We start from the raw sequence: 19,736 nt of genomic DNA on the forward strand, positions 1-19,736 counted from the left end.
TCTGGCTTTATGTGGGTATGAGGAATTGAACCCCGGCCGCTAAGCTTTGCAGGCAAGCTTCTTAACCACTGAGTTATCTCTCCAGCCCACACTTCCTGATTTTTGAAGACTTAAATAAAACTTTTATTTCCTGTTTGGATTTTCTTCTGCTCTAAATTTCAATTTCTCTTTCCCAAACTTTTTTTTTTTTTTTTTTGAAGTAGGGTCTTGCTCTAGCCCTGGCTGACCTGGAATTCACTCTGTAGTATCAGGGTGACCTCGAACTCATGGAGATCTCCTTCTGCTGCCTCCCGAGTACTGGGATTAAGGGCGTGCGCCATCAGGCCCAGTCTCCAAACTTTTTTTTTAATTTTTTTTTCTGTTTTATTTATTTACTTGAGAGGGACAGACACAGAGAGAATGAGGCCGATAGAGAGAGAGAGAGACCGAGAATGGGTACGCCAGGGCCTCCAGCCATTTTTAATATTGTATTTTATTTATTTGAGAGAGGAAGAGGCAGAGAAAGAGAGAGAGAGAAAAAATGGGCACATCAGAGCCATCAGGCACTGCAAGTGAACTCCATGATGCATTGCACCACCTTGTGCAGCTGGCTTATGTGGGTCCTGGAGAATTGAACCTGGATCCTTTGAATTTGCAGACGAGTGTCTTAACCACTAAGCAATCTCTCCAACCCTTCCACAAACTTTTAATTTTTTTTTTAATTTTTATTTTTATTAACATTTTCCATGATTATAAAATATATCCCATGGACTTTTAATTTTTTTGTTACTCCAATTCCTAAATTCTTTTTTTTCTTTTCACAATTTTTATTAATATTTTCCATGATTATAAAAAATATCCCATGGTAATACCCTCCCTCCCCCCCACCCGCACTTTCCCCTTTGAAATTCCATTCTCCATAATATTACCTCCCCATCTCAATCACTTAAATTCTTTAGGCAATGTCTTCACTATTTTCTTTTTTGTACCGTTACAGGCTTTCAGCACATTTTGTAATAGTGTCTAAGTCATCACCCATAAAGTTTTATTCCCTCAAAAATCAGCTCTTCCAATATTTCCTTTTATTATAGCTTAGCTGATCTTGATTTTTTTAATATTTTATTTTTATTTATTTGAGAGGGGAGAAAGGGAGAGAGAGAGAGAGGGAGAGAGGGGGGGGAAAGGGAGAGAATAGGCACACCAGGGCCTTCAGCCACTACAAATGAACTGCAGATGCATGTACCATCTTGTACATATGGATCCTGGGGAATTGATCTGAGGTCCTTTTGCCTTGAGGCAAGCACCTTAACTGCTAAGCCATCTCTCTAGCCCTGATCTTGATTTTTAAAATATTTCTTATTTATTTGAGAGGAGGGAAGAGGCAGATGGAGAGAACAGGCATGCCAGGGCCTCCAGCTACTTCAGATGAACTCCAGACACATGTGATACCTTGTGTATCTGCCTTTCCTTAACTGCTAAGCCATCTCTCCAGCTTAAACTGAACCTTTGAGACACTTACTTTTATGTTATTTAGTGATAAATTAAATTTTATAATTCAGTAGTTTTGTTCACTGTGAAGATTTTGGAATTACTTTATGTTTTAAAATATTTCATTAAAATTTGATCTCAACTGCCCAAGTATTTTGTTCTGGCTTCTGAGGCAAGTGCTACCTTTTTTCTCACAACACTCTAGTTATAGCCCTGCAGTAACCTCCCAGCCTAGTTCTACTTATTATTTTCTTTTAAAATGAAGGCCTGGTATTGGATAGATCAAATCTGTTCAATGCTATGAAGAAAATTGGACTGTTGGCCAGGGAAGAATCATGTTTCTCTCTCTCTGATTTCCACAGTCCCTCTCCTGCTGTGACATAAGGTTCTCTGTTCACCATAAACTGTAATCCATTTCAATCTGCTGGCATTGAGTATGGTCACAGTGCTATTGGGATGTCTGGGATCATTTCACATTAACAAAGGTCAAAGGCTGAAATGTCACTTTCCATGAATAAACCTCAAGGACTATTGAGCTCCTCCAGACCCTTCTCAGGGTCCTTTGTAGCTCAAAGCATTCCTTTCCCTGCTGGAATCTGTCAGTTAGCTCTGGAAAAAATCAAGTTTCCTCACCCTGAACTTACCCCATCCACACTGTTTTCCTGGAGAAATTGTGGGAAAAAAAGACATGTTCTTCTAATCGTCAAATGTCCAAACTGAAAAGCCCCTAGAGACCCCAATCCCTCTAATTTAACAGAACATATATTTTCCTTTGCTCAGTGTATTTCCAAAAACTCCCCAAGGCTATCTTATAATACAAATCAGTAACAGGGTAAGAGCTGGGTTAATCAAGAAAGTAAACTAGCAAGGGACCCAGCTGTGCTTGGGGTGGACTGAGTCATTAGAAATTCAGCCTAGGCCTTGGAATTGTTTATCAAGGATTTTCTTCAAGAACAGAGGGATCTGTAATGGCTCAAGTCCAAATCTTTACATGGGCTGGGGTAGGACTGAGAAAGATTTGATTCACTTTCATCTTGGCTGGATTTTGGGTTTGAAGGATCTTCTTTTTACAGGGGCCCTGTTTTACTTCGGAGTGATTCAGGTATCATGGTGACTTGGCAACCTTGGCCTGTAGACCTCTTACCTCCTGTAAGCTTTCTTCTCTGGGGTCTCTGTAGTGACAGTTCTTGTTTTCAGTTCTGAAACTAAGAGAACACTCACAACTGTGTTAGGACAAGCTTTGAGAGGTATAGCTTCTTTCACATATCTCCATCTGTAATAAGATCCATTCTGTGCAAAATAGCATACATCCCTTCCTATGGTTTAACCTCTAAAGACTGGAAGAATAGTTTAGCTGTATTTAACTGATGAAGAAAGGCTCAAAGTCTGGAGAACTGCCTATTGCCACGTAAGTAGTAAGAAGCAAACTTCAACTGTAGGCTCCACAGGAACACCATGATCTGTTCTTGTTGTATTAAGACACACACAGAGGACCTCAAGGCATGACACTAGAGTATGAAGCAAATAAGCTAACAGAGACAACACTGCTGAAACTACTGTCTTGATCTGATCTTCAGTCAGGTCTAGCATGAATGACTCCTAGAAAGTGCAGAACTAATGTAGGGACTTAATGCTAGTTCCCAGGGGAATGTTGGAACACTTGGAAAGTAGAATACACAAGGAATTTGCTAAGAAAGATGATATCCTTGGGATTAGAAAGGAGATGAACCAGTTAGGTTTGATATTTCTGAGAGAAACAACAAGGCCATGTGTGAAAATATTCAAGCAGATTGTGAATAGAGATTATTTTGGCAAACCACACCACTATGGGACTTGTATCTAGGTTATATCCTTCTGTCTTTTTTTGTTTTTTTTGAGGTAGGGTTTCACTCTCTAGCCCCGACTTACCTGGAATTCACTATGTAGTCTCAGGGTGACCCTGAACTCATTGCAATCCTCCTACCTCTGCCTCCGAAGTGCTGCAATTAAAGGCATGCGCCACCATGCCTGGCCCTGTCTTGAGTTCTTAAACAATAACCCAGGGTAAGATCTGGACACAAGTCCAACACTATCACCAGTCATGGACAATGAACCTGTTTTCCCTTCCCTTCCCCCAATATATTGTATCAAGGAAATGACAATTTTTTCTTCATTTTTTAATTCATCTTTTTGCCCAGCTAGGGCACCCAGTGTTTGCACAATGCAACTGAAAATACAGTCAGTCACACACTGTGCAGCTCATCAGCCCGATGACGGGGTGGCTCCAGCCGGGATGGAAGGCTGTTGGGGGTGGAAGATGGAGGAGAGCCTGTGGAGTTCTCAGCTTACAGGTTAGCGAGAAGCCAGTCTAGCAGTTGCTTTTTAGCCATGTTACCCACAGCTTCATCCAGTTGTCGTTCTTTGGCAAACTTCATAACCTCCTGAAGAAGATCTCCTACACTGTACCCCTTCTCTGCTGCCTTGACTGAAACTTCAGGGAGCTGTGGAGAGAGCAGAGCTTGTTTGAGTCATCTGATGCTTTTTAACAAGGAAGACCCATTGGACAAAGTGAACTAACAGTTCTCCACATCCCTTCCACCTTCTAACCCATGATTCTAGGATTAAAGTATGTCACAGATCTAGAACTGGAGGCTGCTGAAATGGCCTATCCTTTTCTCTTGCACCTTTTCTAATGGTGTAAATTACAAACTCTGAAATCATCTATGTTCACTAAATACTTCTGAGCAAATGCTAGATCCTTAAGTTAGTCTGTGCTAATTACCAGGTCAAGGTTTGGGGTTGCCATTACTTTGCCTTTCTTAAAACAAACGATGAGACTGGGCATTGAAAGGATTGCCTAGACTTAGTTCCCATAGGGAAAAATGGTTTGGCTAAGTGATTTCTCTGGAATTTATCCTAAAAGCGAAAGTGCATGTGTGTGAATTTTAGCCTTCACTCCTTCTGTCTCTAATTTCTTGTGCTTTGATACGTTTCTTACCTTCTTCAGTTGTCCATCGTTGTCTCCCATGAAGTAGAGCATGGGCACATTAAACTGAGAGGCAGCCATCCACTGCAAGACAGCCTGCAACTGCTTCTGTAAGTTACTTGTGGAGCACTGATTGTTGATAATAACTTCAGGCCCAGGAGTATCTCTATAGTTCTGCGACATCGTACCTTCACGACAACTTCTGGAGCAATTGAAATTGGTTTTGCTCATTAAAGCTGCTTGTTCTTCCAGCTCAGCAAGAGCTGCCCCATTGTTGCTGTACTTAGCCATGATAAGGCATAATTTCATCACAGATTCTACCAGTTGATCTATAAATTTGCGGTTCATTTGCTTCATTCCACTGATGAAGTCCATTTCTGTACTGTCCTGGCATTGCTCTTCCCCTCTGTCAGGTCTCTTAGACACGGAAGCCCCTTTGTTTGTTCTGGGGTCACAACATTTCTCATTTTCAGATAGTTCATCACAGCTGAAGGGGCTGTCACTAAGGAGTTTCTGAATCAGTGATAGTACCATGTTTGACATATCCAATTTCTGGGAATCCAGCTGTTGATTTTCCTTTACACATGTGGATGGTCCAGGATTTCCACGAGTTTCAATATGCTTCATTGAGAGAGATTTAGAACTTTGACCACCTCCACACTTTTCATACTGAGTACTATGGGACATATACCCCATAGAGGAACCAGGGCAGTCATCTTCACATGCATCTTTGCCCTTGGCCTGCTGTGTTAGATGGTATTGAATTAACATAAGGGCAGATACAATCAGATCCTTGGCCAATGAATCTGTAGAAGGGCTGAGATTTCCTCTCTTCTCATCTTTACAGGTGGTGATTTTGCTAGTCATCTTGCATTGGTTTCCTTGCTTCTGGTTCCACATGGTGAGACTCTCCTTAAGGATATGTTCACCGACTTTCTCAGCACTCACCAGTGACTTGCCTGGATCTGTCTTCACCTTGCATTTATCCTTTCCTTTCATCTCAGCTTTCATAGCTGAGAATTCAAGGCTCTGATTCTTGCATTTTGGATCATGGATCCCAGTTTTCAAAGTTGCATATGCCAGACTCTGAGATTTAGTCTCTTTCCTCTCGCCAAGAAGGGCATTGACCAAACGTTTCAGCATGGCCTCCATAATATCTGCAGCATTTTGTTTTCCATGATTGAATAGATTTCTTTTTACAGCAGAGACAAAATCTGAGTCTGTCATTAGGACCCCAGTAAGGTTATGCAGGTTCTTCATGCAAGAATCAATCAGATCAGACACAATTTCCTTGGTATGCTTTAACAACACCCTCTTCAGGATCACACAAGCTGGAATTGGCTTCCCACAGCTGTGCACTTTCAATGTTTTCATAACAGAGACCATCATGTCAGATGCCACCTGATTTGCATAAACCATGAGCCCTTTGCTGATGGAATCTGCAAATTCTTTACCATCTCTCTGGCACATCTGCCTTTCTCCACATTTGTTCTTATTAGATAATTCACTGTACAGAAAGGTTTTCCGGCCATCGCGACACTCCTCCCCAGTGCCATGCATTTCTGCCGAGGTCAATTCTACAGCTTCACGGGCCATTTCAGAAGCAATCTTGCTGACAGCACTGCGGGGGTTATTTTTTCCTTTGTCTGCAGCGGGATACATTGAATGTTGGAGGTATTTGCTTCCACATTCCAATTTATCCCTGATTTCCTTACGGGCCATTTGAGCGACCAGAGAAGACAGTCGGTTGACATAGAAGGAAAGGTCATCCATAGGACATTCTTCATCAGGGATGGCAGATGACCTGGGATTATTAGGAGGTTTGGTTGCAGGATTTGAGGGACTTTGGTTATTGTTAGTGTTTTTAGCTGCTGTCATTTCTAGACGTAGGCTTTGGGGTCCATTGGCTGTATGGCTCAGGTTCAGTTGATCAGCATATACACTGCAGCAGTTCTCAGAGGGCATTTTGTAACATTCACCCTCTATCTCTCCTATTTTATGTTTACAACTAGAGGCTGTGGGGCTAAGTGCATGTTGAAAGCCCAAGGCATACTTCTGGAGATCACTGAAGAGCCAACTGAGGACACTTAAAGGATCAGAAGGAGCTTGTTTGAAAAGACACACAGACCCCTCCATCTAAAAAGAAAAGAACATCTATCCATAAGGGTTTGGGTATGCTATTTTTTTCTCTTATTTTATTCAGAAGATATAGCTTCTAAATAGCACATACTAGAGATTGGACTTTTTGGAGTTCACATGAAAACATAGCACCTAATTATGTCCATTGATACCCATTCAAGCACAAGTGGTAGCAAAAGCTCATATATATAATAGTATTGTAGACTGAACCGTTTACAAGTGTAGTCAATTGTGTTTTATTTAAATGTGCCAAAATGTGTCAGTGTGCCTATAGAGTAAGTCCTCATCAATGTAGCAATTTAAACGTCTCAATAGTTGTCAGCATATGCAAATTTGTATTGCTGGTGTGCTGAAGTATGCCATTGTGTATATTTGTATTTGTGTGACTATGTATGGTGATGTAATAATGTGTTGACATCATTGCTCATTGTACATGTTCACTGTATAGACCAACATGTGCATGTTACTGTGCACATTTGTACCTCTTAATGAATGACAAATAAGGCTGTGTATGTCAGTACACCTCTGAACATATAAATAAGCCAGTGTCAATTTGAATGATCTATTCACTATCCATTAAGAAGTGTAAATGTATTTATTGGAGCATAAATTCACTTTTTAAAATAATTCCACATTTTAACATATGTATTCATTAATATATTAACACTAATATATTAATGAAAACATATTAAAATCATGGCTATGTGTCAATAAAATTGTTATTAGTTTATGCTGTGTTTAAATGTTTTATAAAGTATATATAATATAATAAATATTGCATATACCCTGGAATTTGGGTATATATGTGAATAATATGAATGCATATGTCATTGCATCTCTCAATATGTGTTCATAAGGAAAAGTGTTAATGAATAGGTATGTATGTATGTTAGGGATGGTTGTGTATAGCCATATAGGTCTTTCTGTAGACATGTACATTTATATATATAGTATGCCAATAATTGAATTTGTATGTTCACTGTGTTTTGATCAAGATTTGTGTTTGTTAATGTGTATTAGAATGCATTTATATATTGTGTGCATGAATGTAAATGTGGATGCTAATGTGTGTTACATGTGGGCATATCACTGCATTTACCTGTGTGTCTTTGTATATGTAAGTCTTTATGAAAAGGTCAGTGCATTTAGGTTTGGTATAGTAATGCTTATGTGTGTATATCAATGCCACATGTAAACTAGTCAGGTATGTGTATTGTCTTGTATAAATCACTTTTTATCCTTTTTATGTGTGTATATATACAGCATGTCTGTGATTATGTACCTGTATGTGCAGATGCATGTAACCATGTGCATGCTTTTGGAAGATAATGTTCTGTGTCTTCCCACCACCCACTCACATATTTCCTTAAGTTGGGGTCTCTACTTCAAACCAGAGCTGCTGACTATCAGTGAGCCCCAGTGATTCTCTAGTCTCCTCCACCCCAGTGCATACTGGGGTTACGTTACAAACATGTATGGCCATGCCCAGCTTTGTATTTTAATATGGGATATGGGGAGTCAAACTTGGCAGTCTCTGTCCAAGAGGCCCTCATGTTTAAGCAACCACCCTAGCCCATATAAATCACTTTATTTATTTATTTATTTATTTATTTACTTATTTATTTGAAAGCAGAAAGAGAGAGAGGTGATAGAGAGAGAAAGAAAGAGAATGGGTGAGCCAGGGCCTCCAGCTGCCACATTGGAACTGATGTGTCACTGTGCATCTGACTTTACGTGGGTACTGGGGAATCAAATTTGGATCATTAGACTTTTCAGGCAAGCGTGTTAACCAGTGAGCCACCTCTCCAGCCTATGAATTACTTTTAAATGCATGTGGATGTATATATTGTTGAGTATTTCAATGCCACATACACTTATATTGCATTAAAAACTATTTTATGTATGTATGTTCATGTCCAGATAGCTGTATATATACCTGTCTTCTACATACCACTTAAGGACTGCTGCCCTTTTGCCCCTTCTATTTCTCCTTTTTAGTTAATTTTTAGAAATATAAGGTTATAATAAGGCTTTTTTTTTGTTGTTGTTTTTTCGAGGCAAGGTCTCACGCTAGCTCAGACTGACCTAGAATTCACCATGTAGTCTCAGGGTAGCCTTGAACTCACTGTGATCCTCCTACCTCTGCCTTCCAAGTGCTGGGATTAAAAGCATGTGCTACCACACCCAGCTATAAGGCCAACTTTTTTTTTTCTTTTTTGGTTTTTCAAGGTAGGGTCTCACTCTAGCCCAGGCTGACCTGGAATTCACTATGTAATCTCAGGGTGGCCTCGAACTCATGGTGATCCTCCTACCTCTGCCTCCCGAGTGCTGGGATTAAAGGTGTGCGCCACCACACCCAGTAAGGCCAACTTTTGAAAAAATATACTTTATATATTTATTTGAGAGAGAGAAAGAGGCAGAGAGAGAGACAGAGGGAGAGAATGGGTGTACCAGGGTCTCTAGCCCCTGCAAACGAATTCCTGATGCATGTGTCACCTTGTGCATCTGGCTTATATGGGTCCTGGGGAATAGAACTGGGGTACTTTGGCTTTGCAGACAAATGCCTTAACTGCTAAGCCATCTCTCCAGCCCCAAGACCGACTTTTTGAAGAATGTTTTGTAACTTGCTTCTTCCTTTGGGACCACTCACATAATTCCAAATGTGTTTGGGCCAGAAATAATGTTTTACTTATAACATATGAACCTAGAGACACTGAATAAGAAACATTTGACTCCTTTGCACTGAAGCCAGATATCTTGTTTCAAGACCAACCACTCCAAGTGTGTGAAAATCTAGGGTGTTCTGTGTGTTCCAAATGCCTTCCATAAACCAGGAGCCTGACACATGTAATTTGAGATGCACAAAAATAAATGGATTTGAAATGTGAAGTGGCATGCAAGTGCAATTACTTTTAAAAATATTCATTTGCATATGTATGAGGGGGGAGCATGCATATGTATGCCTCACACCAGAGTCCCTTACTGTGGCAAATGCCCACCTGGCTGTAAGTGGGTGGATGGGGAATTGAAACCAAGCTAGCAGGCTTTGTAACCAATAACTTCTAACCTCTGGGCAATCTCCCCAGCCCCATGTCAAATTACTTCTTTTTAAAAAAATTATTCATTTTTATTTATTTATTTGAGAGTGACAGAGAAAGAGGGATAGAGAGAGAGAGAGAGAGAGAGAGAGAGAGAGAGAGAGAGAGAGAATGGGCATGCCAGGGCCTCCAGCCACTGCAAATGAACTCCAGACGTGTGCACCCCCTTGTGCATCTGGCTAACGTGGGTCCTGGGGAATTGAGCCTCAAACCGGGGTCCTTAGGCTTCACAGGCAAGCACTTAACCACTAAGCCATCTTTCCAGCCCTCAAATTACTTCTAACTTGAATCTATTCAATAGCCCTGTAATGTTTTAGGTACTCAAATTCTTAGTTGTTAGGAATTCTTTCTGCTCTATATCCCTCTTCCTTATTGGATGCTGGGCAATATGGGTCATACAAGTACATCATGAGTCAGCAGATGGTTCCTATAAGCCCATATATTAATTAGAATTATTCTATTTGGAATAGTTACCTACAAATCAGAAGAGGATATCCTGAACTTTTATGATTAATGACAGTCATTTTGGGGGGTGGGTGAGGAAGAAAGGATTTATTTCCCAGACTTCTGGGTATGATGGCAGCATAATAGCCATGCCAAAGCAGCCTAAGGAGGGAAACAAGCAGAAAAACAGCAAAACACACTCTTCTACTAAAAAGTGAAGGTGTATAAGTTATTAACAACCACAGCAGAGAAGCAGGAGAGACCAAGATCTTCCAGAAAGGAGGAAACTGGCCAGAAACTGCCAAGGCCTCAGCGGCCCTAGTCTGCACACCCACCCACCTGGCTGGCACAGAGCTGCAGGAGCAAAAAACAGGTGGAGGGATTTCCCACTCATATCAGACTCCTTGCCAAGTCAACAAACTGAGCAGCTGAGCAGCTCCAGTACAACTCCAGGCACCCTGCATAGCCTTCTATCCCCCTACCCTGAAAGGTTGGAAAATGGTATTTTAAGCAAATGAGAGTAGAAATTCAAAAAGCAGAAGGACAATCTAAAAGAAATGGGTGATTCCCTTGATTTATATGACCTACCAAAATTAAATCAAGAGGAGATCAACCACTTTAATAGACCTATGACAAGTACGGAGATAGACAAGCAGTTATTAAAAACAAAATTAAATAAAGCACAGGCCCAGATGGATTCACTGGTGAATTTTACCAGACCTTCATGGAAGAAATAACACCAGTGCTTTCCAAACTTTTCCACAAAATACAAAAGGATGGAATCCTACCAAATTCCTTCTATGAAGCAAGAATCACCCTGATACCAAAACCAGACAAAGACAGAACAAAAAAAGAAAACTACAGACCAATCTCCCCCATGAACACAGGTGTAAAAATTCTCAAGAAAATATTAGCAAACAGAATACAAGAATATACCAAAAATATCATTTCCCCTGACCAATTATGCTTTATCCTAGAAGTCCAGGGATGGTTCAACATATGCAAATCAATAAATGTAATACACTATATATATGTGGACTGAAGGACAAAAATCACATTATCATCTCAATAGATATAGAAAAGGTATTTGACAAAATCCAACATGCCTTCATGATAAAAGTCCTACAGAAACTTGGAATAGAAGGAACATATCTTAACATAATAAAGGCTATTATGACAGACCTACAGCCAACATAATAGTAAAGGAGGAAAATCTTGAAACTTTTCCACTAAATTCAAGAATAAAAAAGGGTGTTCACTGTCTCTACTTTTATTTAATATAGTACTGAAAGTTTTAGCTATAGCAATAAAGCAAGAGACATACAAATTGGAAAGGGAGAAAGCAAATTATCATTATTTGCAGATAATATTATTCTGTATATTAAAGGCCCTGAAGGGTTTATTTCCCATTGAAAGTTTCAAGGTTATATATATTTTGGAGGGGCAAACAGGGCAGGAGCAGAGAATTGGTATGGCAATGTGACATCCATTGTTACAACAGTAGGAAGGAAGTAGTGAGAGATGAATGCTGAATGCTCAGCCAGCTTTTTCTTTTCTTTTCTTTTTTTTTTAAATTTTTATTAGCATTTTCCATGATTATAAAAAAAATCCCATGGTAATTACATCCCTGCCCCCCCCACTTTCCCCTTTGAAATTCCATTCTCCATCATATTACATCCCCTCTTTTTTTTTTGAGGTAGGATCTCACTTTAGCCTACGCTGACCTAGAACTCACATTGTAGATCCAAGCTGGCCTCAAACTCATAGTAATCCTCCTACCTGTCTGTTTTCCAAGTGCTGGCATTAAAGGTGTGTTCTACCATACATGGCTTCCTTTTTTATTAAAAAACAACAAAAAACTTTTTCCTGACAATCTCTACACATACACAGTGTACCTTGGTCATAATTTCCTCCCACCAGCCTTTTTATTTATTTATTTATTTATTTATTTATTTATTTATTTATTTATTTATTTATTTATTTATTTATTTATTTATTTAACAGAGAAAGAGGGAGAGAGAATGAATGGGTACTCCAGGGCCTCCAGCCATTGCAAACGAACTCCAGACACGTGCACCCCCTTGTGCATCTGGCTAAGGTGGGTCCTGGGGAATCAAATGTGAGTCCTTTGGCTTTGCAGGTAAGTGCCTTAACTGCTAAGCCATCCCTCCAGCCCACCTTTAATTATTTTTTAAGGAAAGGTCTCATTTTAGCCTGTGCTGACATGAAATTCACTATGTAGTCCCAGGCTGGCCTGGAACTCACAGTAATCCTCCTACTTCAGCCTCTTCAGTGCTGGGATTAAAGGCTTGTGCCAACATGCCCAGCCTTTTCACTCTTTTAATAATTTTTTTTTTGTTTGTTTGTTTTTTTGTTTTTCGAGGTAGGGTCTCACTCTGGTCCAGGCTGACCTGGAATTAACTGTTATCTCAGGGTGGCCTTGAACTCATGGCAATCCTCCTACCTCTGCCTCCCAAGTGCTGGGATTAAAGGTGTGCGCCACCACGCCCGGCTTCTTTTAATAATTTTTAAAAAATATTTTGGCTGGGTTTATGCCTTTAATTTCAGCACTTAGGAGGCAGAGATAGGATTGTTGTGAGTTTGAGGCCAGCTTGGAACTACAGAGTGAGTTCTAGGTCAGCCTGGGTTGGCGTGAGACCATACCTGGAAAATAAAATTATTTATTTATATATGGGGACAGATTCCAGGGTCTCTTGTAACTAGAAGTGAATACAAGACACATGCCTCATATTTTTGCATCTGGATTTACATAGGTACTGGGGATTTGAACCTGGATCAAAAGGCTTCACAAGCAAATAAATGTGAGTCATTTTAAGTACCTGTATGTGGAACTTATTGTGGCAATGAACTTAATTGTGTTTTCTCTAGGATCCCATATATTACAATTTGATGGACCTATTGGACAAAATAGTTTCTTTACCATCTCTCACCTAGTGTCTCAAACAATATTGGGCCCTAGATATTAGAAGTGGTAGAACCTCAGAAGCTAGATCTACCTTAGATTGGTTTTGCTTTTCAGTGTCCTTGATTACTATAATCTCTTTTTCTTCCAGATTCTCCAGGTTTAATTTGCCTTCTGACCTGGAACCGGTAGCACCCTGTGGAATTAAGGGGTGAGGGTTTTATGAAGTTGCTTTCTGAGACTTCTCCAAGCTGCCCCCCTCCCATAAACTACCACTTTACTTCCTGGATGTCCCGTCTCTTATTATCCTTTGTCTTTCTTCAGGAGAGGTAGGCTTTCAATGCTAACTAGTCTGAAGAATGAGGCAAATTTCTTTCCACAAATTACTAATTCCTACTCTAATGACACAAGGTTATTAGTCTGAAGAGCCATATTCTTTCAGTTACTCCTGTTTTGGACAGATTGCCTTGTCTGAAAACTTTCCTCACATGCTATCTGCCATACTTTCATTTAGGCCAACCAGCAATTTAAATGGCTTCTAACATGAGAATTGGTATTAAGAGTGACAAGCAATTTTGAATTAGGGATTTTGGACTAATGAGAATGATGGTCTTCCACCTGAGGTCCTCTCCACCATTCCACCCTCTGCAGCAAACTTTCCCTTTCCACATACTTTATTGATAACTCTTCTCAGCAGTTTCCCACACCCTCCAACTTTGAGCAGAAAATACCCACCTTACAATCTTTATCTTCCACATTCAGGGTGGACACATCCACAAAGCATATCTGGATGAAATTAGGAGGGTGAATTTAGATCAACTCTAGAGAAAAGGCCATAATTTCTCTTTCTTTGGAGATGATAATTGCACTTACCTTATGGGACCCTTGGAAAGGTTAGCTGGTAGTGTATGTAAAGCTTTAAGTAGACAGTGACACATAGTACATATTCAATAAACATTAATATTGCAACTATTACTAGGCAAATGAAATCTTAGCACACTATATTTCCTAAATGAAAACATCAATCTGTCATAGAGAGTTCCAAAGGACAATATCTATCTATCTACAATATCTATCTATCTATCTATCTATCTATCTATCTATCTATCTATCTATCTATCTATGTATTGTCTATCTATGTATGCATGTATCTATCTATGTACCATCTGTCTATATATCTTAATTGAGAAAATTAAGAAGTGTCTTGCCTTGCTGTCACAAATACAGAGGCTGAGCTTGTATAAGAACTTGATTTCCCTGGCTTCTAATTTAGGGCACTTTTTACTGTAGCAGTAGTTTTACTGATAATTGAAAAAGGTTTTAAGAGTATATGGGGAAACATCTATGTGCTTAATAGGTGCATTACACTGGAATAATATTGCTTAGCAGGATGGTCATTTTCAAATATATTTAAGTTTTAAAAATATGAAAATCACTTGAAGTTTGTGAAACTGTATGAAGTAGTTGAAATATTTTTGCCCTCTTGAGAGGTCCTAGTCTAGCTTATTGGTAGCTACATATCATGACTTAAGAGGTATTAGGTAATAGAGGCTAGTTACTAGGCAACCATCTCTCTTCCCTCCTCTAAGGCTCCTCCTCCTCAGGGGTTCCTCCCTCCCCTTTGGCTCTTCCCTCTCAAGCTTATCCTAGGCTTCCCTCTATAGCTCTCTTACATCACTCTTTATTCCGCCCTTCCCCTGATTCATCCCTGTGTGATGTATATGTGTGCAGACCCCTGAAAAATTCTTACTGAGCTTAGTTGCTTAGAGAAGTCAAGTATCAGCCTCTCTGAATTTATCTTGGACCCCAGTAGATCTATACCCATATGAAAAGTTTTTCTACTTTGTGTTAGGCGTTGATTTGTATCTTACCACTTTTCGGTCCTGATCTCGTTGTCCTGTTGGGCTATAGAGATCTACCTTGCAGACGCCTCTGCGGCTATGTAACCAGTCAATGTTATCAGACATCTGCAAGGAGAAATAAATATTAAATTATTATATGTAGAAATAAGGTTTGAGTAAAATTCTCTAGGGGGTCCTTGACACCTGTGTTTCATACAGGGAAGAGTTGAGAAGTAGAGATTCATGCTATGAAATGTTTGAAGTTAAGGCACAAAATCATTAGCTTTTACCAAAATTTGTGGTCTCCTTTCATTTAGACTTACCTCACTAAGTGTCTGGGAGAAGACCAGTCAGAAAAGTGGTAGAACAAGAAGCAAATTTAAAAGAGGGTCTGGAGATTGTGGCGATTACCTAACTAAATCTCACAGAGAATACCACGAAAACTCAGTCTAATACTCATAAATGTAGCACCAAAACATAAGCATCAGAGAAGACCAGACCTTGACCTAAAAGGAAAAAAATTATTTATTTTTATTTTTTAGTTTTTTGTTTTTTTGAGGTAGTGTCTCACTCTAGCCTAGGCTGACCTGGAATTCACTATGGAGTCTCGGGGTGGCCTCAAACTCACGGCGATCCACCTGCCTTTGCCTCCCGAGCAAAGATTTCTTTTTTAAAAAAATAAATTTTAAGTTGGACGTGGTGGTGCACACCTTTAATCCCAGCACTTGGGAGGCAGATGTAGGAGGATCATCAAGCCCACATTGAAACTACATAGTGAATTCCAGGTCAGCCTGGACCAGAGAGAGACCCTACCAAAAAAAAAGGAAAAGAAAATAAATCATTGCCAATTTCTTTCAACCTTGCCTCACTACACTCCCAACCCAACCTAAAGCAAAGTAAAAAGAAAATGGGGAAAAAAAGTTAGTTTTTTGCCATATAAGAGCAACTAAGAAGTTAGTAGATTTCTTTTTTCTGGGAATTCAACTTTATTTCTTCTTTAAATTTAACAAGATAAACACTTTATAAGTATTTTCCTTCAGCTTCCCTAAAAAAAATAGACCTTCTCCTTTTAGCTTTTCAAATTAGTCTCACGTTCTCTTCTTCCTTCTGTTCTTTCTCCCTCCTTTACCTTCTCTCTTCCTCACTTCCTCCTCCTCTATCCTCTCTTTCCTTCCCTTTACTTCCTTTCTCCCTCCCTCCCTCTCTCTTCTTTCTCCTCCTTCCTTTCTTTCCCCCTTCTAACTTGTCTCCTTTATTTTCTTCTTCCCTCACTCCTTCCCTGTTTTCTTCCCTCTTAATTTCTCTCTGTCGCAAGCATTTTTTAAATGATAGCAATCTTCTAATAACTATCCTTTCACATGATACTCGATTCCCTTATCTTGGCCACTCCCAACATGTTTTGTGTTCTCCCTTGCACAAATTCTACAAAACAGGCTTTCTATAATCTCAGATGAAGGGATTCCTTTTCTTCTCAAGGGTCAGTAAACATTAAACTAGGAAAACACAGAGGACAGCATGGAGTTACCTTGTGAGATTTGGATGTAGTCTCATTCCAAATCCTAAAACAACTGAAAAGTAAAATGTATAAACTCATTACCTTGATAGTGAAGTTCTTGTGGATCTTTGCTTGAAGTGTGCCACCGAGAAGGGAGATGTGCCCCTTTAGATGGAAGTGGGCAGTGCCAAGTTCTTGGGCACTAGCAGCTGCCTGCCACCCTGGTCAGCTGTTGGACCAGACTGATGGGCCAAGCTGTTTCCTGCTGGCTTGACCCTGAGGTGTGCCTAGGGGAATTGTTGGGTCACAATGCCTGGTCCTGTAACAGCCTGGGCATGGCACACTGCCAAGTGCAGTAACCTTTTCACATCCAAAGTACACCCGGCTGCCTGCTATAGGACAACCTTTTTGTATTATGTCTAAGAGGATGTACATATTTCAAATTTCACACAATTCACAACCCCTCAAAGCCAAATGTCACATTCTTTTCTGTCTTCCTTCCTTCTTTCGTTTCTTGCTTCCCTCCCTCCGTCTTTTTTTCTTTTTAAAAATACTTTATTTTATTTATTTAACACACACACAGAGAAGCAGATAGGGAAAGAGAACGGGCATGCCAGGGCCTCTAAGCCATTACAAACCAACTCCAGATACTTTAGCCCCCATGTGCATCTGGCTTATGTGGGTCCTGAGGAATTGAATCTGGGTCCTTAGGTTTATCAGGCAAGCACTTAAGCCGGTGAGCCATCTCTCCAGCCCTCCTTCTTTCCTTCCTTCCTTCTTTCCTCCCTTTCTTTCTCTCTCTCCCTTTCTTTCATGTTTTAAGGTAGGGTCTCACTCTAGTCTGCGTTAACCTGGAATTTACTATGTAGTCTCAGGCTGGCCTGGAACTCACAGCGATCCTCCTAACTCTTCCTCCGAGTGCTGGGATTAAAGGCATACGCCACAACACCCAGCCCACTTTATTTTATTTTATCTTCTCTTCTATTATTTTATTTTATTTTTATATATTTATTTGAGTGAAAGAAGGAGAGAGAGAGAATGAGAATGGGCACATCAGGGCCTCCAGATGCTGCAAATGAACTCCAAACACATGTGCCACCTTGACCATTTGGCTTATGTGGGTCCTGGGGAATCAAACCTTGGTCCTTTGGCTTTGTAGACAAGTTCCTTAACCATTATGCCATCTCTCCTGCCTCCACTTTTCTTGATAGACCATCACTCTTTGTGAATGAAAATATTTTCACATTTTAATTTACCTTCCTTTGAGCTCCCCAGTACGATATTAGGGATATGTGCCAAGAGACCTTTAGATTTATTTTAAAAGTGAGAAATGTTGATCAAGTCTTATTTGAATATCCAAATTAAAATAGAAAATTGGACGCTCTCTTAGCAGCTTCTGGGGTTTCATTCTATCATAAAGATGCCCCTAAACAGGCTGGAGAGATGTCTCAGCAGTTAATGTGCTTGCCTTCAAAGCCTTATGACCCAGGTTCAAACCCCCAGTACCCATGTAAAGCCAGATGCAGAAAGTAGCACACATATCTGGAGTTTGTTTCTAGCAGCTGAAGGCCCCGGCAAACCCATTCTTTCTCTCTGTCTCTCTTCTATCTCTCTGCTTGCAAATAAATAAATAAAAATTAAAATATGCCCCAAACTAGTTAACAATAAGTCAGAAGATGAACTTACGTTTGTAGTCTCACAGCAGGCAATCATTTAGGACCTTTGGATGTTTTTTTCTGAGCAATTTGGATGTTATGATGACTCTTCCGGTCTGCCTCAAGATGTTACGTCTTTCCTCAACCCTCCATAGTCCCTTAAAGCTCTAAGTTCCAGGTGGTACTAGAACTTCAACTCAATGGCATCACTGTTTCTATAGAGAACAGTGACAGCACAAAGTCATGGGCTTTCTTCTTAAGATTCAAAGGAATTTAAGTGATCTAGCAAGTTCTGACCTTCATGGAGGATACTTATGTAACCCAGGAAAAGGCTGCTTCTGTTAGGACAGTGTCAGGCTTTTACAAATTCATCAAACCATAAAACGACTTAAGTGTCACTTACTGTTTTCCATTCTATCCAGTGCTGAATAGAAATACTATTTGCCATTGTATTTCTAGAGAAGTATCCATTATACTTTGAGATGTGTCATATTTAAACCCCAGTTTTGAAATATTGCCACATAAGAAATGGTTCTTATCTGTGTCCAAGAAACACTTGATTTTTTTTTCCTTGTTATTTCTTAAGCAAGTGCCTTTAAGCAGTGAGCCATCTCTCTGGCCTCCTTGTCATTTTTTCTTTTTTTGAGGTAGGGTCTCACTCTAGCCCAGGCTGACCTGGAATTCATTATGTCCTCTCAGGGTGGCCTTGAACTCATGGCGATCCTCCTACCTCTGCCGCCTGAGTGTGGGATTAAAGACGTGTGCGACCATACCTAGCCTCCCTGTAATTTCTTGACATGCCTCCACTTTCACTTCATGAATGTGAAAAACTACATCTGAAATCAAAATTATTTGAGTTATCTATTAAAATTTAGTTTGATGTTCTTGTCTATTTTTTTAATAATTATTTTTTATCTTATCTACTTGAGAGAGAGAGAGAGGGAGGGAGGGAGGATGTGCCCACCAGGGCCTTCAGCGGCTGCACACGAACTCCAGATACATTTACCACCTTGTGCATCTGGCTTACATGGGTCCTGGGGAATTGGACCTGGGTCCCTGAGTTTGTAGGCAAGTGCCTTAATTGCTAAGTCATCCCTCCAGCCCCCAACTTGGATTTTTTTCATTTTTTTTATTAACAACTTCCATGATTATAAAAAGTATCCCATGGTAATACCCTCCCTCCCCCCACTTTCCCCTTTGAAACTCCATTCTTTATCATAACCCTTCCCCATCTCAATCAGACTCTCTTTTATTTTGATGTCATGATCTTTTCCTCCTATTATGATGGTCTTGTGTAGGTAGTGTTTGGTCTGTTTCATTTTATTCTTCTTCTTTTTTTGGGGGGGCGTGTTTCAGGTAGGGTCTCACTCTGGTCCAGGATGACCTGGAATTAACTATGTAGTCTCAGGGTGGCCTCGAACTCACAGCAGTCCTCCTACCTCTGCCTCCCAAGTGCTGGGATTAAAGGCGTGCACCACCATGCCCAGCGTCATTTTCTTCTTGTATGCCTTTACCTGGGGCAAGTGCCTTAACCACTAAGCCATCTCTCCAGCCCTAATTTCTATTTTTACTGTTCTTCCAAGTGTGTTTTCCAAATATGTTTGACACTCAACGGTCAGAATTAAGGGTCAACTTTTTCTTCTTTTTTTTTTTTTTTTGGTTTTTTGAGGTAGGGTCTCACTCTAGCTCAGGCTGACCTGGAATTCACT

General features: G+C 40.1%; 1 protein-coding gene across 1 annotated transcript; it reads right to left on the reverse strand.

The window, feature by feature from the left end:
• Positions 1-3,791: 3,791 nt before the first annotated feature.
• Akap4 (A-kinase anchoring protein 4) lies at positions 3,792-18,085 on the reverse strand. Its single transcript, XM_004670059.2, has 6 exons — positions 18,059-18,085; positions 14,908-15,003; positions 13,772-13,822; positions 13,131-13,232; positions 4,445-6,568; positions 3,792-3,947 (listed from the first exon to the last, which is right to left on the reverse strand). Exons 1-6 carry the CDS (start codon positions 18,083-18,085, stop codon positions 3,792-3,794), a joined length of 2,556 nt encoding a protein of 851 aa, XP_004670116.1.
• Positions 18,086-19,736: the final 1,651 nt, after the last annotated feature.

The sequence above is a fragment of the Jaculus jaculus genome, chromosome X (assembly GCF_020740685.1).
Source record: "Jaculus jaculus isolate mJacJac1 chromosome X, mJacJac1.mat.Y.cur, whole genome shotgun sequence".
NCBI lineage: Eukaryota > Metazoa > Chordata > Mammalia > Rodentia > Dipodidae > Jaculus > Jaculus jaculus.

Coding starts and splice junctions, on each gene's coding strand:
- Akap4 (XM_004670059.2), bottom strand. CDS start 18,085: ATGATTGCCTGCTGTGAGACTACAAAC. Junction 15,004..18,058: donor CCTGCTGTGAGACTACAAAC/GTAAGTTCATCT, acceptor TTCTCCTTGCAG/ATGTCTGATAACATTGACTG. Junction 13,823..14,907: donor GAGATCAGGACCGAAAAGTG/GTAAGATACAAA, acceptor AATTTCATCCAG/ATATGCTTTGTGGATGTGTC.